At 41.9% G+C, this 24,476-nt stretch overlaps 1 protein-coding gene across 6 annotated transcripts in view; it reads right to left on the bottom strand.

The window, feature by feature from the left end:
• Positions 1-2,359: 2,359 nt before the first annotated feature.
• Positions 2,360-24,476, bottom strand: part of BLVRA (biliverdin reductase A) — a 57,550-nt gene continuing 35,433 nt past the window's right edge. For 4 of the 6 annotated variants that reach the window (XM_081101718.1, XM_081101717.1, XM_081101722.1 and 1 more), the window contains 3 exons: positions 20,592-20,699; positions 6,017-6,188; positions 2,360-2,718 (listed from right to left, as the gene is read on the bottom strand). In XM_081101718.1, coding sequence (XP_080957844.1) covers positions 2,469-2,718; positions 6,017-6,188; positions 20,592-20,699 — 530 coding nt within the window. In that variant the 3' untranslated portion in view covers positions 2,360-2,468. The remainder of the gene's footprint in view (positions 2,719-6,016; positions 6,189-20,591; positions 20,700-24,476) is intronic. The other 2 variants (XM_081101721.1, XM_081101720.1) reach the window with 1 other exon arrangement.

Here is a 24,476-nt window from a genome sequence, read left to right as displayed (position 1 = left end):
ACTTGGTTCTGAAATATCAGACCTCAAACCCCCACTTACTCACCAGTCTTCCAAGGAAGTCAGGAGAGTCTCATGGCAGGAGAAAGTGAAGGCCACAATCTCGTGGCACTTTGGGCCAATGATTGAGAGACACTTGTGGTGTCTTCTGTGACACCCTGGGGGAGGCGCTGTAAGTAGGGGGTGGGAGTGGCCTGTGGAGGAAGAAGCATTTGGGAAACGCTGCAGTGGGTATAGCCAGCATGGCTCCCGCAGGCCCCAAAGCAGTTGCACACAGAGGAGTGAGCAAGGCTGCCGGCCCACCGTCTCTCTAGGTTGTTCTTTCACCTCCCCTTCTTTGTCCCTCTGCAGTTCTTTAAAATTAGTAAAATTAATGGATGATTTTATTGTGTATCTTTTGACCAAACACAAACTAAGCCTGAGATAAGTAATTATCAGTATCAATTAGTAATCACATAGCCCAGTGGGTCGGCAAACTGCGGCTCGTGAGCCACATGCGGCTCTTTGGCCCCTTGAGTGTGGCTCTTCCTAAGCCTTAGGAGTCCCCTAATTAAGTTAGTAACAGTGTACCTACCTATATAGTTTAAGTTTAAAAAATTGGCTCTCAAAAGAAATTTCAATCGTTGTACTGTTGATATTTGGCTCTGTTGACTAATGAGTTTGCCGACCACTGACAGAGCCCATGACAAAAAAAAAAAAAAATCTCTCCTTGACCCGGGCTCCTCTAAACATTCTTCTCAGTTAAGCCTTTACCTTGGAACTTCCATGTCTGTTTCCATCACCTAATTTTAGTCAGTTTAGTAAAAATCCCCACCCTTAATATATGATTAAATTCTTCACCCCCACACCAGGTATCTGATCTGGTTGACATCATATCAAGATGGTTTAGCCAGAATTCTCCCCTTACCCCTGATGTTTCCTCTTATTAATTTCACTTCTACTGACCCCTGCCCTGCTCCTTGGGTATCAATCCCCACTAGTCTGTTATATTTGGAACTGAGTCCAGCTGTATACTGAGGTCTCTTTTCCTCTATTGCAATAGTCCGGAATAAAATCTGGTTATACATCTCTACTGTCCAGTTCTAGTTTTCTTTGAATACCCCCACTTCCAATATCAAGTAGGGTTAATAATATTAAAACAGCAATTATCAAACCCAAATGGGAGAATCTTTTGCACTACATTTTAATCATAAAATATTTAATATTTACCTCAGACTAGATGCTGCACAGCATACAAAAATAAATACAATATAATATTCCCTGACCTTAAGGGACATTTGATGTATATAAGAAACTAAGAAAATAAATTGACTAATATTTATTACAAATTATTTTCCATAAGGCTTGAAAAATATTTAAATTATTTGCTTTATTTACCTTGATGTACTATGGTGATGGAATAATATAAACAGGTAAAAAAAAAAAATAGAGTTTGCCTCCATCAATGACCTCAAGGACTTTGAACTGATTAATGGCAAGTGAGGAGGAGGCAAAAAACAAGGTGGAGGATTTACAGAAGCAAGAAAGCTAACCCAGCTTTGAAGGAAATGCAATAGGACCTCCAATGAAACAAAAAAGCAGCTTCCTGGGACTTGATTGGTCCTAAAGTTCAGCAGAGTCTGACTCAATATCAGGGACAAGTCCAGACAGGGCAAAGGCTGAAAGCACAAGCATATCTGTTGGCTCTCAACTGACCATGCCACTCCCCTATGAAATGGCACCTTTCAGAGCACCTGCACTGCCTGGTAAGTAACATGCCAGCGCCTTCCCCTGGCTGAAGGGGCCTCCCTCCTCCAGTAAGTGTTCCCATGGCACTCACCAGGCTGCTTCCATTCCCTTACGTGAGCTCCCTGCAGGAAGGCCCTGCTCTCAGCTTTACACAGCTGACTTATTCATGGTCAGTGCCTCCCTGAGCTCCTTTCCAGATGGCCAGGGATATATCTTTTTTTATTGAACCTACTACATTACAATGACCGGTTTATGTAACTGGTTCCTTTATGACACTGTGAGTTATTGGGGGCAGTGGCCACCTCTCATTCATTTTAAGAAACCCCATACTTAGCATAGCCGACTAGTGAACGTTTGTGAGAGAAAATAAAATGCCCGAAAGCAGGGACTAAGGCTCATGGGACTATTTTGTAGTGGTGGAGTGCCTGAGGGGGGTTGAAAGCAAGACTTTCCAATAGACTAACGGAAACAAGCCCGGTAATCCCCTTCTAATAGGGTGGTTGGAGAAAGTAAATGAAATCAGGCATACAAAGCACTGGATCAGCGTAAGCAAGCCGAGTTCTTCCCTCACCCCACCACATGTGCCTCTACTCTCAATACCACGCCCAATTCAACCAGTGACAATAAGCGAAACCTGTTTCCCCAAGACATGTTTAATTGCAAGAACAGAGGTAAAATCAACTCTCGATAAACATCAAACTATGGTTGCACGTCGCAAAAGCCCACTGCTTTCTTTCTCTCTTTTAGCCACAGCATTTCTTGATTTCTTCCGCGAGCCACAAGCAGTGCAGGATGCGTTTCTTTTCAGCAGCCAGTTCCACTTCAGAAATCTGGCCCAAGAGTTTCTGGACAAATATAGTCTGATCTTTCAGAAAAATATTCCTATTATCTCCTACATTTGGCACATTCTCCAGGGACCCAGATTTGAAATGGAAGCTTAAATGCCGGTTTCGTTTTAGACCAGGCCCTTTCTCCTCGATCCATGTCAGCGGGCTGCAAAAACAAAAGAACCGTGATGTTAGAGAGTACACATGGGCACCAGGGATTGCCTGCTGCCTCCCGGGAACAGGTCCTCGTTTTGTAGCCACCTTCCTGCAGCTGCTGCTCCCCGAGGTGGCTAACGTGGCAACCCAACCTCCACCAGCCCCCCAAAGGTCATGGGTGATCATTTCCAACTTTAGTGCCAGACAGTCCTTTAATTTTGCCACAGACAGGGGAATTCATGCAATGCTTTTTGTGAACACCACTTCGTTATTCAGGAGTTTTTACTCTGAGTTTTTACTCTGAGTCTTATGGGTCCCTCTAGGGGAGACAGATAGGAACTACAGGCAATCCACGAACCACCTGAGATTTTGTGAAAATTCTTCCCATGCGTATGTTCATTTTTATGGGAAAGGATTCCTTCATTACATTCTCAAAGAAGACTATGACACCAGCACATGCCAGACAAAAACATGAGTGAATTCTAGCAATTGTACAACAGGGTTTCAAGTAACGATCCCTGTCTTGCTAGTCCTTCTGTTGTGGCCTTTGAAGATCATGCCTCCCCTTCTCCCCATCTCCTGCTGTGGCTCAGCTCCAAGCCACTCTGCTGTTTGGAGATAGCTGCAACTTAACAATTTGTACCTGGAAACAACCGACAGAGGCTTCTCATGTGCAGTGACAAGGCCTGGAAAAATAGCTACTTACAAAATCTGGCCTGCAGACTAAGAAAAGATCTGGGGGGGAAAGAGAAAAGTGGCTCGCAGATCCCAACGCATTCTTCCCAGGCAGAGTCAGAAGCAAGAGCTGCGCGCACAGGATAAAAGGCTTTCCTCACACAGCACACTACCCACAGGTCTGTAAACCAAGCAGGGACCCATCTGCTTAAAGAACTGTAGTTCAGCAAGTTGCCTGTTCTGGAAGCCATTAACATGATCCATGTGTGAATCAACACCAACCCATAAATGTGATGTTCACATTCACGTCAGGCAAAGACTCTTAGTAAACAGTAATTAAATTAAATTAGTAAACTTGTAAGGTGTTCAAATCTATCAACTAAATTTTTTTTGGTTATGACTCAAATGAAAAAAAATACATGATTATTATAATCTCTATTATAATTGGTATAAATTCTTCTAAAAAGTTAACTTTAGCCTTAGCCGGTTTGGCTCAGTGGATAGAGCATCAGCCTGTGTCCCAGGTTCGATTCTGTTCAAGGGCACATGCCTGGGTTGCGGGCTCGATACCCAGTAGGGGGCGTGCAGGAGGCAGCCGATCAATGATTCTCTCTCATCAATGATGTTTCTCTCTCTTCTTCTCTGAAATCAATAAAAATATATTTTAAAAAGTTTATTTCATAGCTAGATTTTTAGGATTTTGTTTTGTGTTTGCTTTATTGAGGCAGAGATGACAAGTGACATGATATTAGTGTCAGACTGTGGCTAGCTTTAAAACTCATGATACAGCCTTTACAAACATTCCAGAATGTGATGATAAAGATGAATATCAAGGCTCCTTATCAATTGCTTTAACACCAAAAACCACTTGAGATACTCCAAATATTCTAATCTACCTAAGACAATTTCTCAGACCCCTCCATGTAACACACAGCCTTAGAATTTGAGGGGATACAAAATGTCAGGATGTTTCCTCCACATCAACTTCCTAACGGTAAAAATAAATAACGAGTACACATCTTTACCTACGTTGTGGTGGTGATGGTGGTGAAATTAAAAATGCCATTTGTGAGGTGGAGAATATTATATGAATGAGAAAATTATGGTATTTGCCATCTGCCCAACCTTCACCCAATGCTTTGCAATGAGAGTCAGCTCTGGTTTCCTGTCTGATTCCCACTCCACGACTGAGCACAGCACCTCCTCCTCTAAGAAGCACGATCTGACCTCTCCAGGTGCCCGTTCCCTGCACTCCTGCAGCACCCTGAGCCACCTTTAGCTCTGCACACAGGGGACAGCACCTGCCAGTGGACACGGCTGCAATTCCACGTGACCAGCATCAGAGCCCGGGACACCTCTGCATGTTTCACCGTCATCTGTTACCTCTGCCTTTTCCTAGCAAAGAGGAGACTCCTCAAAATGGACATCAGGTTTCACTCAGGAAATAAAATAATTTTCTTTTTTTAAATAACCCAATGGTCTGTTTATTTTACTACCAAGAGATCCATCTACCTGGAAATACACATAGGAACTCTAAAACCTGAGCTGTTTTAAATATTTTACAGAGCTGAAATACTTTTAAAGGAAATTTATAAATGTGTTTTTGTTGAAAAAGACTTGGTATGAGAAATAATCAGAATATTTGGGGAACAGTATGATAGTATGATGTGATGATAAACAGAACCTTAAATTTTGATCACACTGAGAGACGAATTTTGGACATGTGATAAGCAAGCAAGGTAACATATTAATGGCAGGATCTAGGTGGTATTTTGTAAGGGTGTTCACTGCAAAATTCTTTCAACCTCACCATATGTCTTAAACTTTTATAATAAAAGTAGAGGCCCAGTGCACGAAAATTCATGCACTGGGGTGGAGGGTCCCTCAGCCCGGCCTTCTCCCTCTCATAGTCTGGGAGTCCTTAGGGGATGTCCTACTGCAGAGGCGACCGGGCTGGCCGATCAGGGAATGGCACTGCCCCCATCACTCCGCTGCTGCCATCCAGCCTCCCTCTGTAGGAGGTGAACGGATGGGCGATTAGGGGACGGCGCCACCCCCATCACCCTGCCACTGCTGCCACCTGGCCTCCCTCTGTGGGAGGCAACTGGACAGGCTGATTAGGGGACAGTGCCAGCCCCCCCATCACCCCTCCACCATTGCTGGTCCCCCAACCCCATCGCCGTTCCCTCCCTCTGCCCACTGGCATGAACCTTGGCTGGCCTGGCACCACCTGCTTGCCGGCCCCACCCCCCACCAACTGGCTGTTCCGCAGTTCAGTCAATTTGCATATTGCACTTTTATTATATAGAATTTTGGGAAATATTCAGGCCACAGAAGCTACTAGGTCTGATATTGCTCACTTGTATGGCTCAGGCAACCTGCTCAAATTCTGTAAGTCTGTTTACTTACTAGCCAAGGGTATCATGTTTGTCTTATTTACCTTTCAAGGCTTCCGTGAGGATGAAATAGAGCAATATACGTGAAATCTCAGTAACTGTCCTGTTAGCAAAAGCAGGCAGCCCTTCTGGAGTTGGGGCTGAGGGTGTAGGCCCACCAGCTTCCCTAGATTCACCCTGAGGAACACGGGTGAATGTCCTTAAGTTTCCTTCTCTTCACGGTTTCCCACAACCTACCGTTTGTTCTCCGTCTCCAAGCACACAGTCATTTTCAGATACTGATCTTCCTTTCGCTCTTCCAAAGTGGCAGACACGAGAGAAAGTTCCCCGAAGAGAGAGACGAGCCAGGTCAGGCGAGAAATGCCGCTGAATGCAGGGAAACCAAACCGCTCTTCTTCCAATGGGCCAGCTGTGGGAATTACAAACACGGTGGTTAGCGGGAAGCAAAGGACTGACAGCTGGAGCGCAGGGGTGGGGCATACATGGGTATGGTAGGGAGTAACCCATGTGGCTGGTGATCAGGACAGCACAGCCTCGTCTCACCACATGGGGTGCAAGATGACGAATCACACTGATGAAAACTCAAGTGCTTGAATGTAAACCCTTTCATAAAAGTGTCTCAATTTTTTCTTGTTTATTAGATTTGGTTTTGTTAGTATAATAAAACATTTTGTTGGAAACAGCAGTCCATCTAGTCCATGGGCTAATAAAAATGTTTCAGATTTCTAATATGTATGTGCACATATATACAGACATATATACCAATACATAAGTATCCTCATCAGTTAGTGAGTTGAAGAGGTAAGTAAGAAATCAACATATTCAGCTCAAGTCTTATGTTCCTATATATACAATCTAACTATCTGTGTACATGGCAAGAAGGTAAAAGTTTCATGATAACTGTGAAGAATACTATAATATCCAGAAACTATGTCAACATCAAGAAAATTGACATAGTGGTAAGTGTTTTCTTAATCTACTTTCCTGAACAAAATTATATTCAAGAGTATCTGTGTGATAAATCTATTCAAGATACAGCTCCACTTTTCCTCAGCCTAAATTTTAAACATAACCTAGATTTAAAAGACTTCATATCCATTACATTGCTCTATAAACCAAATTCTTATAATTTTGATACCAAAGATAAATTAAAAATGAAAGCAAACAGACTTCCCTTCACTATGGTGGAGTAGGTCATTGCTATACTCGTCTGCTCCCATTGCTGCATCAAAATTACAACAAAATTATAGAAGACCCATCATGGAGAACCACCTGAGGAGTAGCTGAACAGGACTCCTAGAACTAAGGGTATAAAGAAGAAGCCACCAGAGACTTGTGGGAGAGGCAGAGACCTGGTCTGGACAGGCCCCACATCCACGTTGTGGACTTAAGAAATGGGAGGGCTCTCTCAGCTGTGGAGAAGCCCTGAGGAGCAAGCAGTCCCAGCCCCACACCAGGCTCCCCAGCCTAAGGCTTCAGCGCCCGGAAACAAAGCCCCCACAACTTCTAACGGTGGGGATGGCAGTGAGTGAGATGAAGGGCTGTTGGAGACCTATGCACAGACTCACTTACTTAAACGCAATTTGTTCTGATCTCCAGCACTGGGGCAGCAGCATGAAAAGTGCCAGGGACAGACGGGGGCGGGGGGCTGGATTTACTAACTTTAGGGAGAGGGCTGGAGGAGCAGGAGTTAGGACGGCTCAATACAAGGACAGAAGTGCTGGTGGACACCATTGTTCCTTTGTTGAGTCCTCCCCACACCCAGCCTGAAGCTCAATGGGCACAATATCTAAGCTATCCACGAAACTACTTAACACCAATCACCCTTCCCTGTGATTCCCTGAATCCTGACCGACCAAAATCATGCTCCTGCCCCAACCTCTTTCCCAAACAGACTGGCCACCTCAGGTCGCAGTGTGCATGTTCCTGAAATATCTCTAAAGTTCAAAAATACCAAACAAGTCGCATCTGGCCCCAGCAGGCCCATTACCACTTGCTAAGCTGCCTTAAGCAAGAAACTAGTGGAAGCTGGATCAGTTCTCTACTTAGCATCTCCCAGGTGCCTCCAAGCCAAGCACAGGTGGCAACCTTCTGCAGATCACTTTGTACCTCTGACCAGGTAGCCCTGGGCAGGACACAGGCAGTGGCTGACCTTGGTCCGAACCAGAGCCTCCCCCCGCCCCCCCCGCAAAGGCCCCATAAGCACTACACCTGGTGGCCAGGTTCAGAACAAAAGAGAGGCCTCAAACAGATTGTCAAACTGCAGCGGGAAGGCCGGGGAGGGTTGGGGGGCAGGAGGTAGGGGGGTAAGAGATCAACTAAAGGACTTGTATGCATGCATATAAGCATAACCAGTGGACTTAAGACATTGGGGGATAGGGGAGGCTAGGGGGCTGTCTAGGGCGGGGGGATAAAATGGACACATATGTAATACCCTTTGTAATACTTTAAGCAATAAATTAAAAAAAAAAAAGTCTCATTCCGAAAGGGATCAGTCTCGAATGAAAAAAAAAAAGAAAAAAAAAAAGAAATACATTTTTATCAGTCAAAAATCTACAGAGGTTAGTTTCAGCCTTACTTCCTCATGGAACATGCTAAGAAATTACCTCAATTAAAAGCTTCCAAGCATTTCTTAGAAAGTGAGCTAATGTAGCTTAAAATATGATCAAAAGGCACCACTAGTAGCCATCCCTTATTTGTGACTTTTTCATTCCAAACTGGAAAAAAATACAACTTTCAACTGTATTTTTGTTCCTTAACTATTTCTGTAATACTGACGAGGAAATAAACTCCTCCCCCTTTATTTGAACACGAGTGGAGTCCTAGGCAGCAGTTTCTTCACCAAACAATCTGCACCTATGGGGCGGGGGTAAATGACATGCCCTGTCTGTCCCTGTTTACCTGTCTTTGCTAAATCTGATTTTGCTTTAATTAAAAATAAAGTTTCGCCCTAGCCAGTTTGGCTCAGTGGAAAGAGCGTCGGCCTGCAGACTCAAGGGTCCCGGGTTCAATTCCGGCCAAGGGCATGTACCTTGGTTGTGGGCACATCCTCAGTAGGGGGTGTGCAGGAGGCAGCTGATCGATGTATCTCTCTCATCCATGTTTCTAACTCTCTATCCCTCTCCCTTCCTCTCTGTAAAAAATCAATAAAAATATATTTAAAAATAAAAAAATAAAATAAAATAAAAAAGAGAGGACCACCCAACCAGCCCCACAAATGCCAAACCCTAAAGGCAGGTTCAGCAGGAGCAGAGCCCCGCTAAAGCAAATTCCACTCCACGGGCCAGCCCCTGCACAACAGCTCATCTGCTGTAACCACAGACATTCCTCAACACCTGTCAGCGTCAGGGTCAACCCTTCCCACTGACATCACAACAGCAATAAAGACTCAACTACTACCAAGGGCACACAACCCACACAAAGGAAAGACCTAGAGAACCCAACCAGGTGACAGGGAGACTGTACCACTGGGCCCCGCAGGACACGTACCACATAAGGCCATTCTTCTAAGAGCAGGAAATGTAACAGATCAACCTAATACAGAGAGGCAGCATAAGTAAGGAGAGAAAGAACTCTGATCCAAATGGAAAAAAACTCCAGAAAAAGAACTTAATGAAATGGAGACAAGCAATCTAACATGTGCCGAGTTCAAAACACCGGTTATAAGGATGCTCAGTAAACTTAGGGGAAAAGAGATGACCCCACTGAGAACTTCAACAGAGAATAAACATAAAAATGAAAATAGAAAATACAAAAACGAGCCAATGGGTAATGAAGAACACAATAACTGAAATGAAGAACACGAATCAACAGTAGACCAAATGAAGCAGAAGTTCAAATCAGCTTAGAAAGACAAAGAAAAAACATCCAATCTGAATAGCAAAAAGAAAAAAGAATCAAATAAATAAGGATAGATTAAGAAACTTCCAGGACAACATCAAGCATACCAACATTTGTATGACAGAGGTACTAGAAAGAGAAGAAAGACATCAAAACCTATTTGAAAAAATAACAATGGGAAATTTTTCTAATCTGGTGAAGGAAATACACATACAATTTCAGGGAGCACAGAGTGCCCCAAACATAAAATCCTAAACAACTCAGACCAACACAAATCATAATTAAAATGCCAAAAGTTAAAGATAAAAAAGAATCTTAAAAGCAGCAGAGCAAAGCAGTTATGTACAAGGAAGCTCCAATAAAATGTCAGCTTATTTCTCAACAAAAAATTTATAGACCAGAAAGGATTGGCACAAAATAACCAAAGTAAAAACAACAACAACAAAAACCTACAATTAAGGCTATTCTACCAAGCAAGACTATAATTTAGATTTGAAGGTGAGATAAAGAGCTACCCAGACAAGAAAATTATTTTTAAAAGTTCACTGCCACATAACTAGTATTACAAAATATGTTAAAGAGACATATTTAAAAAGGAATAAAATGTCAAAAGAATTTCAAGAGGAAGGAACACTTCCAAGCTCTTTTTAGAAGGCCAGCATTACCCTAATTCCAACACCAGATAAAGATACTACAAAGGAAGAAAATTATAGGCCAATATCCCTAATGAACAAAGATGCTAAAATCCTCAAGAAAATAATAGTAAATCAAACCTAGCAATACATTTAAAAGATCATACATCATGACCTAGTGGTATTTATTCCATAGATGCAAAGATGATGCAATATTACCAAATCAATAAATGTGATATGTCACATAAACAAAATGAAGGATAAATATCACATGATCTTATCAATAGATGCAGAGAAATCATTCAACAAAATCCAACAACTATTTATGAATAAAAAAAAATCTCAGCAAAGTGGGGATGGAGGGATCATACATCAACATAATGAAGGCCATATATGACAAACCTACAGCCAACATCATACTCAACTGGAAAAAACTAAAAGCTTCTGTTAAGATTGTGAACAAGACAGGAATGTCTACTATCACCACTTTTATTCAGAATAGTATTGGAAGACCTAGTCACAGCATTCCAACAAGAAGAAAAAAACAAAGGCATTTAAATTGGAAAAGAGAAAGTAAAAGGGTAATTATTTGCAGATGATATGATATTGTACATAGAAAACCATAAAGACTCCACCAAAAAACTATTAGATCTAAAAAATGTTTTTGGCAAAGTAGCAGAGTACAAAATTAATATCCAGAAATCAATGACATTTTTATACACCAATAATGAACTCTCAAAAAGAGATACTAAAAAAAAAAAATCTCTTTTACTGTTATAGCAAAGAATAATAAGATACCTAGGAATAAACTTAACCAAGGAGGTATAAGACCTGCCCTTGGAAAACCATAGGATATTGAAGAAAGTAAGAGAGGGTGATACAAACAAATAGTAGCATATACTATGTTCATGGATTGGAAGAATTAACATAGTTAAAATGGCCATACTACCCAAAGCAATGTATAGATTCAACACAATTCCTATTAAAATACCAATGGCATATTTCACAGATCTAGAACAAACTCTCCAAAAATTTATATGGGACCAAAAAAACCCAAACAAACAAAAAACAAACAAATAAATTAAAAAAACCTGAATAGCCTCAGTAATCTTGAAAAAGAAGAACAAAGTTGTAGGGATCACAATACTGGATATCAAACTATTCTACAAAGCCATTATAATCAAAACAGCTTGGTACTGGCACAGAACAAGCATGCTGATCAATGGAACAGATCAGAGACCCTCAGAAATCAAACCATGCCATCATAGTCAGTTAATATTTAACAAAGGAGGCCGGAGCATACAATGGAGTAAAGACAGTAAAATGGTGATAGGAAAATTGGATAGGTACAAGCAAAAAAATTAAATTAGACCACCAACTTACACCACACACAAGAAATACATAAAAAATCTCGAAGAAAACATAGGCAGTAAACCCCAGACATCTCTTGTACCAATATGCCTGCTGATACATCTCCTAGGGCAAGAGAAACAAAAGGAAAAATAAAGAAATGAGACTACATGAAATAAAAAGCTTCTGCACAACAAAAGAAACCATCAACAAAATGAAAAGAGAGCCCACTGCATGGAAGAACATATTCACAAATGATACATCAGATAAGGGGCTCATTTCCAAAATATATGAAGAACTCATACAACTTAACACCAGGAAGATAAACAAAACAATTAAAAAATGGGCAAAGGACCGGAATAGACATTTCTCCGAAGAGGATATACAGATGACCAATAGACATGAAAAAATGCTCAAAGTCACTCATCATCAGAGAGATACAAATTAAAACCACAATGAGGTATTACCGCACACCTGTCAGAACGGCTACTATCAATAAATCAACAACCAACATGTGCTGACAAGGACTGGAGAAAAGGAAACCCTGGTGCACTGCTGGTGGCCATGCAGTCTGGTGTAGCCACTATGGAAAACAGTAGGAATTTTCCTCTAAAATAAAAAATGGAACTTTCTTTTGATCCAGTGATCCCACTTCTGGGACTATATCCTAAGAATCCCAAAACATCAATCAGAAAGAATATATGCACCACAGTGTTCATAGTAGTGTTATTTACAATAGTCAAGGTCTGGAAATAGCTCTTCTGTAGATGAGTGGATAAAAAGGCCGTGGTACATTTACCCCATGGAACAGTACACGGCCGTAAAAAGAAGGAACTGTTATTCTTTGTGTCAGCATGCATGGACCTTGAGATTATTATGCTAGAGGAAATCAGCCAATCAGAGAAAAAGAAATACCATATAGCCCTAACCGGTTTGGCTCAGTGGATAGAGTGTCGGCCTGCGGACTGGAGGGTCCCGGGTTCGATTCCGGTCGAGGGCATGTACTTTGGTTGCGGGCACATCCCCAGCGGGGGATGTGCAGGAGGCAGCTGATCGATGTTTCTCTCTCATCGATATTTCTAACTCTCCGTCCCTCTCCCTTCCTCTCTGTAAAACATCAATAAAATATGTTTAAAAAAAAAAAAAAAAAGAAATACCATATAGTCTCTTATATGTGAAATCTAATTAACAAAATATATCCAGAGGCATGTGTACATAGAACAGACTGACAGATCTGACATGGGAGGGGGTGGACTCAATAAAAGAAGCTGAAGAGATCAGCCGAAGAACATATGTGTATAGCCCATGGACACAGACAACAGTTCGGTGAAGGCAAGGGGGGTGAGGACTGGGTGAGGTGGGCAATAGGTGGTTAAATTAGGAACATCTGTAATAATTTCAGTAATCCCATATAATAAAGAGGTAATATGCAAATTGACCATCACTCCAACACACAAGATGGCTGCCCCCATGTGATCAAAGATGACTGCCACAAGATGACCAGCAGGGGAGGGCAGTTGTGGGTGATCAGGCCTGTAGAGGAGGGCAGTTACGGGGGACTAGACCTGCAGAGGAGGGCAGTTGGGAGGAACCAGGCCTGCAGGGGAGGGCAGTTGGGGGGGACCAGGCCTGCAGCAGAGGGTAGTTGGAGGGAAACTCAGGCCTGCAGGGGAGGGCAGTTGGGGGGGACCAGGCCTGCAGCGGAGGGTAGTTGGAGGGAAACTCAGGCCTGCAGGGGAGGGCAGTTGGGGGGGACCAGCCTGCAGGGGAGGGCAGTTGGGGGGGACAAGGCCTGCAGGGGAGGGCAGTTGGGGGTACCAGGCCTGCAAGGGAGGGCAGTTAGGGGGGGACCAGACCTGCAGAGGGCAGTTGGGAGGGACCAGGCCCGCAGGGGAAAGCAGTTGGGGGGGTGACCATCCTTTGCTAATTCCCCCCAAAAAAGTACATAAGTTCTGAAATTCATAAAGTGTTTAAGAACACTTGTTGTAGCCCTAACGGGTTTGGCTCAGTGAATAGAGCATAGGTCTGCAGACTGAAGAGTCCTGGGTTTTATCCTGGTCAAGGGAACATACCTAGGTTGCAGGCTTGATCCCCGGCCCTGCCCGGAGCAACCAATCAATGTGTTTCTCTCACATCGATGTTTCTATTTGCCACACCCCCTACCTTCCACTCTCTCTAAACATCAATGGAAAAATATCCTCGGGTGAGGATTAACAACAACAAAAAACAACACTAGTTATAAAGATTCTTCTAAGAATGCTACCTGCAAACCATTTGAGAACAGTCTTAAAGTCAAGAATGTAAGTGACCCTCATTCCATAATGAATATAGTGAAGTAATTATGATCTCTTAAAAAACATATATTCCTAAGAATACTAGAAATATAAATTTAAAATTTTATATGATAAAATTTAGATTAGTTATGTCAGCGAATATTATGTAAAGAACAATTTAATGAAGACCTTTCTAAGAACGATACTTGTAAACCGTACTCACTGGGACCACACCTTCCCCGTAAAGGCATGTTCCTGTTGTTAGCAGCCCCAGCCCCAGTGAATGTAAGTAATCTGATTCTTTAATGCGTGTCGAAGTACATAACTACTCATAACCAGAACATTTCTAAGAATGCTACTTACAAACTGTGTTGTGACAAGTAGCTTATTACTGAATAGAGTTATTCTCTCCGTAATGCCTCCAACAGTGTTTATGTACGCTTGTAATAAGGGTACCAGAAGTAAAGAAAGTGAGCAAGGGAGAGAACCTATTTGAAGAATTAATGACAGAAAACTACCCTTGCTTGGTGAAGGAAAATAGAGCAATAAGTATTACTACACCAGTGGTGGTTTTTTTTCCTGTTCTCATGGACTATTTTTTTCCATCCCTTCACTTTCAACCTGAGTGTATCTTTTGTTCTGGGGTGGGTCTCTTGTACACAGCATATATATGGGTCATGTATTCTTATCCTTTCTGTCACACTATGTCTCGTGATTAGAGCATTTCATCCATTTACATTTACAGTTATTATTGATAGGGACTTATTTATTGCCATTTTTTAAAAGGCTATGTTTCCTCTTTCTCTATGTCTTAAAACCATCCCTTTAGCACTTCTTGCATTGCTGGTTTGCTGGTAATGAATTCTTTTAGTCTTCTTTTGCTGGGGAGCTCTTCCTTTGACCTGCTGGACAGAGCAGTCTTGGTCACAGGTTCTTGCTTTTCATTACTTTGTGTGCTTCATGCCAAATCCTTCTGGCCTGACGTGTTTCTGTGGCGAGATCAGCCGACAGCTTTATGGGAACTGACTGTTTCTCTCTTGCTGCATTTAAGATTCTCTCTTTGTGTTCGATCTTGGCCATTTTAATTATGATGTGTCTTGGTGTGGGTCTCTTTGTGTTTATCTTGGGGACTCTCTGTTCTTCCTGAACTTGTGTGACGTTTTCCTTCACCAGGCAAGGGTAGTTTTCTGTCATTAATTCCTCAAAGAGGTTCTCTCCCTTGCTCGCTGTCTTTACTTCTGGTAACACTATGATGTGGATATTGTTTCATTTCATGTTGTTCCAGAGTTCCTTTGAACTCTTCTTCTGTTTTTTAATTACTTTGTATTTTTCCTGTTCTGACTGAGTGATTTTTTTCTGTTTCGTCGTTTATATCTGACAAAATTGAGTACAAAGCAAAGGCCATAAAAGAAACAAAGAAGGTCACTGCATAATAATAAAAGGGTCACTGAGCAGGGCAGCCTGAAACCGCTTGGTAAGAGATGGAAACGGTTCAGGGTGGCTGGAGTGAGGGAGCTTCAAGTCAGGGCTAATAATGTCCGCCTCCCTTGCTAGGGGATTTAATAAATAACATTCATACTGTGTTAAACATAATGTTCACATAGGTGCTCAATCAATACTTCCATTGTTCCTCTCTTGATTTGTTTGATTATGTCAACTTTTAGCTCTGAAATTCCATGATTCTTACCATACTGCATGGGTTCTATTGTGTATTGGTTTATACACTGTCTAGCACATTGTGCATGTTAAATAAATAGTCTCTACGACGGTTGGCAGAAGTCTGACTAAAAGAGGGTAAGTGGTTGAAACAAACAAAATAATAATAATAACAAAAGGATCAATCTAACAAGAGGATATAACTCTTATTAACATATATGCACCCAATATAGAAGCACCTAAGTTTAAAACAATTTTTGGTAGGTTAAAAAATTTTTTTTAAATATATTTTTATTAATTTCAGAGAGGAAGGTAGAGGGAGAGAGAGATAGAAACATCAATGATGAGAATCATTGATAAGCTGCCTCTTGCATGACCCCTACTGGGAATCGAGCCCACAACCTGGGCATGTGCCCTTGATCAGAATCAAACCTGGGATCCTTCAGTTCACAGGCCAACACTCCATCCATTAAGCCAAACTGGCTAGGGCTTTTGGTGGACTTTAAAGAAGAAATCAACTGCAATACAATCATAGTAGGAGACTTTAAACCCTACTGTCATCAATGGATAGATCTTCCAGAGAAAATGTCAACAAGGAAACAGTGACCTTAAATGATACAGTAGATCAGGATTTAATTGATTTAATTAAAACATTTCATCCCAAATCAGCAGAATATTCTCAAGTGCACATGGAACATTCTCAAAGACAGACCACATGTTAGGACACAAAAGAAGTCTCAATAAATTTAAGAAGATTGTAATTATATCAAGCATCTTCTCTGACCACAATGGCATTGAAATAGAATTCAACCATGATAAAAAAAAAAAAAAAAAAAAAAACCTCAAAAATATTGAAATACATGTAGGTTAAATAGCATGTTCTTAAATAATAAATTGAGTATCAATAAGATCAAGGAAGAAATAAAAAATTACCTGGACACAAATAAAAATGAGCACACAACCACCCAAATACCTATGGGACACAGCGAAAGCAGTCCTAGAGGGAAGTTCATAGAATTACAGGCCTACCTCAGAAAGTAAGCAAAATCTCTAGTAAACAATCTAATCCTACACCTAAAAGAATTGCGGGGAAAAACCTCAGAACAGTCCAGAGTAAGTAGAAGGAAGAAAGTAATAAAGGTCAGAGAAGAAATAAATGACATAGAAACTAAAAAACAATATAAAAGATCAATGAAACCAAGAGCTGGTTATTTGAAAGGATATAAAAGAATAATGAATCTTTAACCTGATTCATCAAGAAACAAAGAGATCAGAGATAAATAAAAATGAAGAGGTAACCACAGACATCACAGAAACCCAAATGATTGTAAAAAAAATATTATGAATAAAAATATGTCAAGAAAATAGACAAGCTGGGCAAAATGGACAAATTCCTAGAAACACACAATCTTCCAAAATTGTATCATGAAGAAACCAAACATCTGAATAGACTAATAAGAACTACTGGAATCTAAGGACTAATCAATAAACCTCTGGGAGACCAAAGCCCTGGACCAAATGCTCCAAGGGCGAATTTTACCAAACATTCAAAGAAGAACTAACAGCAATCCTCCTCAAACTATTCCAAAAATTCAAGATGAGGGGAGACTTCCAAGGTTGTTTTATGAGTCCAACATTATCCTAATACCAAAACCAGATAAAGACACTACAGAATAAAAAAATTATCTTACCTAATAATAGACAAACATGGTAATTGACCATACCTTTGCTACACCTCCCATTGGCTAATCAGCATGATATGCATATTAACCACTAACAAAGATGGCGGGATGGAGTGAAGCCTCATGGCCCCAGGGCCAGTGGAGCAGCGAAAGCCGGCGGAACAGGGAAGGCTCACGGCCCCGCGGCCAGTGGAGCAGCGAAAGCCAGCAGAGCAGCGAAAGCCAGCAGAGGAGCAGCGAAGCCTCACAGCTCTGGGGCAGCTCCGGCTGGAGCCCGGCCAGAGTGAAGGCCTGGGTGCCAGGTGCCGGAGGAAAACGGGTGCCAGCAGCCAGGGAAAAGGAACGCCTGTTGCACGAATCTCTTCATGCAACAGGCCTCTCAGTAGGCCAATATCCCTGATGAACATTGATACAAAAACCCTCAAAAATTATTAGCAAATCAGATCCAGCAATACATTAAAAAATAATACAACATTATCAAGTGAGATTTATTCTGGGGATTCAAGGTTGGTACTATATCCACAAATCAATAAAAGCGATACATCACATAAACAAAATGAAATATAAAAATCACATGATCATGTCATTAGATACAGAAAAGCATTCAATAAAATCTAGCCCCCATCTATATATATAAAAGCCTAAGTGACCACTCAACCATTTGACCAGTAGCTATGATGCACACTGACCACCAGGGGGCAGATGCTCAATGCACAGGTATGGAAGCATGGAACAGACTGATGAATCTCAGAGTAAAGGGGGGAGGGGGAAGGGCGGGAAGAGATTAACCCAAACTAGAGGCCTGGTGCATGGATTCATGATCCAGTGGGATCCCTCAGCCTGGCCTGCGGGGATTGGGCTGAAACCAGAAGTCCGACAACCCCCAAGAGGTCCCAGATTGCGAGAGGGCACAGGCCAGGCCGAGGGGCCTCACCGGTGCACAAACCCGTGCACCAGGCCTCTGGTATATGATAAAAATTCTCAGCAAAGTGGGAATAGAGGGATCATATCTCATCATAATAAAGGTCATATATGAAAAACCTACAGCCAATATCAAACTCAATGAGCAAAAATTAAAAGTATTTCCCTTAAGATCAGAAACAAGACAGGGATGTCTGCCTTCTTCATACTTATTCGACATAGTACTGGAAGTCCTAGCCATAGCAAATAGACAAGAAGAAATAAAAGACATCCAAGTAGGAAAGGAGCAAGTAAAACTGTTATTTGCAGAAAACATGATTTTGTATATATAAAATCCTAAAGACTCCACCTAAAACTTCTAGAACTAATAAATAAATTCGACAAAGTTGCAGGATACAAAAGTAACATCCATAAATCAATGGAATTTTTATATACCAATAATGAACTATCAGAAAGAGAAACTAAGAAAACAACTCTATTTACAACTACAACAATAAAAATAAGGTACCTAGGAATAAATTTAACTCAGGAAAAGATAAACATATGGGAGCACAACAAGCTAAAAAGCTGCATAGCAAAAGAAACCATTGACACAATGAAAAGGGAACCCACTGTATGTGAGAATATATTTATGAAGGATACATCCAATAAGGGGGTAATTTCCAAAATATATAAAGAACGTATACAATTCAACATCAGGAAGACAAACAATCCAATTAAAAAATGGGCAAAGGACCTGAATAGACACTTCTCCAAAGAGGACATGCACATGGCCAATAGACATGTGAAAAAAAAATGCTCAAAGTCAGTAATCATCAGAGAGATGCAAATTAAAACTACAATGAGGTACCCCCTCACACCTGTCAGAATGGCTACTATCAATAAATTAAGAAACAAATACTGGCGAGGATGTGGAGAAAAGGGAACCCTTGTGCACTGCTGGTGGGAATGCAGACTGGAGTAGTCACTGTGGTAAACAGTATGGAGTTTCCTCAAAAATTAAAAATGGAATTGTCTGTTGACCCAGTGATCCCACTTCTGGGAATATAGGCTAAGAATCCTAAAACACCAATCAGAATTTTTGCATCCCCATGTTTATAACAGCATTGTTTACAATAGTCAAGATCTAGAAACAGCCTAAGTGCCCATCAGTAGATGAGTGGATAAAAAAGCTATGGCACATTTACACAATGAGGCTATATAAAAGAAGGAACTGTTATTCTTTGGGACAGCATGGGTGGATCTGGAGATTATTATGCTAAGCCAAATAAGCCAGCCAAAGGAAGACAAATGCTATAAGATCTCTCTAGTATGTGGAATCTAAGCAACAAAATTAACCAAGGAACAAAATGGAATCAGAAGCATGGACACACAGAACATACTGGCTGACGTCTGAGGGGGTGTGGGTGGGAGTGACTGTCTAAAGAAGATAAAGGAATTAACTAAAGAAAACATTATATATATATATCCCATGAACCCAGACAATAGTTTGATGAAGCACAAGGGAGAGGGAGGCGGGGTGTAGAGGTGGGCAAAGGGGGTGGGGAGGGGGACACCTGCAATAATATCTACATTAAATATTTTTAATAGAAACAAACAAAAAAAGATAAATTTAAAAATCACTACCTACTCAATCAATCATTAGACTCCACATATACTAGTAAGTGAGATCATATTGGATTTGGATTTGTCTGACTGGTTTGTTTGATTCAGCATAATAATCACCAGGTCCACCCATACATTTTTGCCAATTGAGAAATGGGGGAAAAGAGCAATGCCAGGCCACATCAGGGTTTTATTTCTTTCATGAAAGCTCTCAGGGAAGGTGGCCAGACAAGGAACCCAGGTAAGGGTGTGGAAAGACAAGGTGTCCACCCAAAGGTGACTACAAGAGGAGGCGGCTCCAGGAGGCTCATTTCCTGTTACTAATGGAGGTGCTCGAAGAACTACCAAGACAGAGTAAACAGCCAAATATATAGTACTGTAGATCCAAATTTTGGCCACAGTCAATGTCCCTGTAACTTGTGGGAGGAAAGGGGGGACAGCATATTCTATTTGCTCCACAAAGAGACATTCTCCTCTCCAAGAACCTTTCCCTCCATCCTTTTATAAAAGAGAGGTTTCACTTTCAACTTCCTGTGAAAAAATAATCTGCAGTTTGTTAAGATTTCATGAGGCAAAACTCTGCTTAGTAGACGGGGACAGTGGCATAACAATGCTTACGATTTTTAATACACTTTTTACCCAAGCACAACAAGCAATTCAGTCTCATTTGAGAACAAAAAGAAAAATTAGATAATTTTATTGTTTGTAGGTGCATAATAAATTAAACTGGCCTCAGTCAGAGAGTCTTTAGTAGAAATAAATCCAAGCTTACCCTCTATAGAGCTAGGAAATAACCATCTGGCATTCTGGCCCCACCAATTACACGTGACCTGTGATCCCACCTAAAACTGACCTGTGAAGAGAAGAGATCCTTTCAGCAGGTCTTTCCCCACCACTTCTTTTTTCAGGAACGCAAACTCCTCCATCAAGAGCTCAATATGTTCCTCATGCAAGACTTTCCCTGTGACGACAAAAATGGAACAGAAAGGCAATCGTCATCAATTGCATAGAGCTATGCATCCCAGGGCATGAATCTGTGTTTCCCCAGCACAGAAGAACATATGGACCTCAAAACCAATTTGGGAACACTACACCTTTACACACCCCGCTGTAGGTAGTGCCAATTCTAGAATTACAACAGGAATAACAATCTAAGAAAGCAAGATTATATCCACCTGCCTCAAAGGCAAGATGAGATCAGGAAAATATCAGGATGGTGTAGCATAAAATTCTAAGATACAAAAAGAAGAAAAGGGGTTGTCGAGATTAAAGGAAAGAAGCTAGAACTAGACTTCATTTCAAAGAATTGAAAAAACAGATGACTTTTTAAATTATCTGGGTTAGAGGGAAAATAAAACCTTAATATTTATATTTTTTTCATTCTAAAAGAAAACCATTTAAAAATTTTTGCTCTAATGGCTTTTTCATATCTAAGCCAGGAATTTCATAACAACCCAAACTATCTTGTAATTAAGTGCAAAGTGTGGTTATGATCTACACTTTCATTGAAACAAAGAGAGAAATCTGGGCCACTGGAAGATACTCACCAACCTTTGCTTAACCCAGACTCACAGAAAACACTGCAGAACTTACTGGGCTTGTTTTGCACCTCACTGGGCGGGAAGTCTTCAGAGTCTTCAGAGAGTGAGGTGTGTGGGAGAGTGAGATTTCTCTCACCCACTCCTAACCCATAAATAATGTCAGAGCTTCTTACAGTGAACAGCCCTTCTCTCCTGTGGGGATTCCATCATGTGCATGCGCATGAGGGTAGGCTGGGCATCTGGGAAGTTTAACCATGTTTCAGAGCATGCTGTATTCTCTCCAGCACTATTTCTATATTTCCATTTCTGCATTTCCATGTCCATGGTCATTAAGAAAATTTTATCTTCAACTGCATCTTTGGATGTTTTTCTATCATTCAATTAATGCTCTATTGTGATAAATGTGGCAACCACAGTATACACATGTACACACGAATGTGCGTGCGCACACACACACATCCATATACATATTTTCTTTAGGTCAGTTCACTGAAAGGACTTAGAAGCAAAGATAACTGAAAAGAAAAAGCAATGAGCACACCTCACATATAAATATTGGCATCAAAATATCAATTACTTCACTGTTGGGAATGAAAATTAATGCAGCCTGTGAAAAACAGTACGGAGGTTCCTCAGACAAGTAAAGATAGAGCTACCATATGATCCAGCTTCTGGTTATTTATCTGAAGGCAACAAAAACACAAACGTCAAAAGATATGTGCACCCCTATGTTCAATGCAGCATCATTTACAATAGCCAAGACAGGGGAAGGATCTAAGCGTCCACTGACGGATGAATGGAAAAAGAAAATGTGATACACACGTACTCAGTGGAATATTATTTAGCCATAAGAAGAAAATCTTGCCATCTGAGACCATATTGACCTTGAGGGCATTATACTAAGTAAAATTAGTCAGACAGGGAAAGACAAATATCATATGATTTCACTTATATGTGGAATCTAAAATAAAAAAAACAAAAACACTCATCGATACAGAGAAGAGATTGGTGGTTGCCAGAGAGAGGAGGTGAGAAGTAGGCACAGAGGTAAAAAAGATGGTCAAAAAATACAAACTTCCAGTTACAAGATAAATAAGTTTGGGAATGTAATGTACAGCATGGTGACTATAATTAGTACTTACCTGTGTATTTGAAAGTTGCTAAGAAAATAAATCTTAGGAGTTCTGGTACAAAAAAATGATGATGTGTAGTAATAAATCTTAACTAGACTTGTGGTGATCACTGCACAATATATATAAATAATAATTATGTTGTATACCTGAAACTAATATGTTATGTGTCAATCATATCTCAATTTTTAAAGATTTTAATTACAAAATACCATTTACCACTAAATGAACTAGGGCTCTTTGAAGAAATGTCTAGTTGCAGGACTGAGGTAGAAAAAGTTTACCATGAACATAAACCATTTCAAACAATGACATAAATATAACAACATGCGACAAGAGGTAGCATGAAGAGGTCCCCATTGACCAAATATGAAAACATTTGAATATCAAAATAAACAATGAAAATGGAGTATAAAAGGAAGCCATACTGATATAAAGACATAAGCAGAAAGTGTGATAAATAATGAATATTATCAGGTTGCAAACTACCTCCCCACAAAATAATCATTAATTATAAATGGGAAAAAATTAACTTTCATTGAAGTGGCCTAGCAGACACCACCTTAATCAAATGGTATCATCAATAATGTACAAATTAAAATTGAATGGCACCTGATAGGATGCAATGCAAAGGACATAAGATCACCTCTATAATATTTCTATAAAAGATGCATATCCCAAAAATAATTATGAAAAAATATCAGGCAAACCCAAATTTAGGAACATTATACAAAATAACTGGCTAGTAATCTTTCCAAATACCAAGGAGAGACTGAGGAACTGTCCAGAGCAGAGGTTAAAAGTGACATGACAGGGCACAAGAAGAGATAAACCAATGAACTTATATACTTACTAGAGGCCTGGTGCACAAATTCACGCATGGGTGGGGTCTGGCTGGCCCGCCCTGATGGGGGCCCATAGGGCTGGACTGGCTGGGGAGGAGGGGGCTGCAGGCAGTTGGCCAGCTGGCCCTGCCCCCAATCAGGGTGTTGGGGGCCGATCGAGGGTGGGGCCGGCCGGGAGAGGGGGCAATTAGGGCCTGGATCAGGCTGGTTGGCTGATGCAGTGGGCGTCATAGCCACCAGTCATTCTGTTCATTCTGGTCATTCTGCCAGTCTGGTTGCTGGGCTTTTATATATATAGACTAGGGGCCCGGTGCATGAAATTTGTGCACTGGGTGTGTGTGTGTGGGGGGGGGGGAGTGTCCCTCAGCCCAGCCTGCCGCCTCTCACATACTGGGAGCCCTCAGGCATTGACCCCCATCACCCTCCAATCGCAGGATCGGCCCCTTGCCCAGGCCTGACGCCTCCGCCAGCGGTGTCAGGCTTGGACAGGGGACCCCCATCTCCCTCTGATCGCTTGCTCCACCCCCCGCCCAAGCCTGACGCCTCTGACCCAGGCTTCAGGCCTGGGCAAGGGGACCATCATATCTCCCCAATCCCCGGCTCCGCCCCCCGCCCAGGCCTGATGCTTCAGCCAGAGGAGTTGACCCTCATCACCCTCCGATCATCAATCACCAGATCGGCCCCTTGACCAGGCCTGAGGCCTCCGGCAGAGGTGTCAGGCCTGGGCAGGGGACCCCCAGCTCCCCGCGGTTACAGTCTCCGCCCCTGCCCAGGCTTAATGCCTCTGGCCTGGGCATCCGGCCCGGACAGCGGGGACCCGCAGCTGCAGCGGCCCCGCGATCGTGGGCTCCATTTTAGGCCCAGGCAAGGGACCCCTAGCTCCCGGGACTGCCAGCTTCGACCGTGCCCAGCTCCCATCGCTGGCTCCACCCCTACTTCCTGCTATCACTGGCCAGGGCGGCAAAGGCGCCTGATTCTCCAGTCATGGCTGGGGGGCAGGGCAAAGGCGGCCCCAGGGCCGCCTTTGCCCTGCCCCCCAGCTCTTAGCTCCCCCCTGGGTTTCAGATCACTGTCAGTGGCAGGGGGCTTCTTCCTGCTTTCCCTTTCGCCTCCCTGCATTGTGCCTGCATATGCAAATTAGCCACCATCTTGTTGGCAGTTAACTGCCAATCTTAGTTGGCAGTTAACTCCCAACCTTAGTTGGCAGTTAATTTGCATATAG

Source organism: Myotis nattereri, assembly GCF_964212035.1.
Source record: "Myotis nattereri genome assembly, chromosome: 11".
Classification (NCBI taxonomy): Eukaryota; Metazoa; Chordata; class Mammalia; order Chiroptera; family Vespertilionidae; genus Myotis; species Myotis nattereri.
Note: the sequence above shows the minus strand (reverse complement) of the source record. Positions and strands in the feature narration are given on the sequence as shown.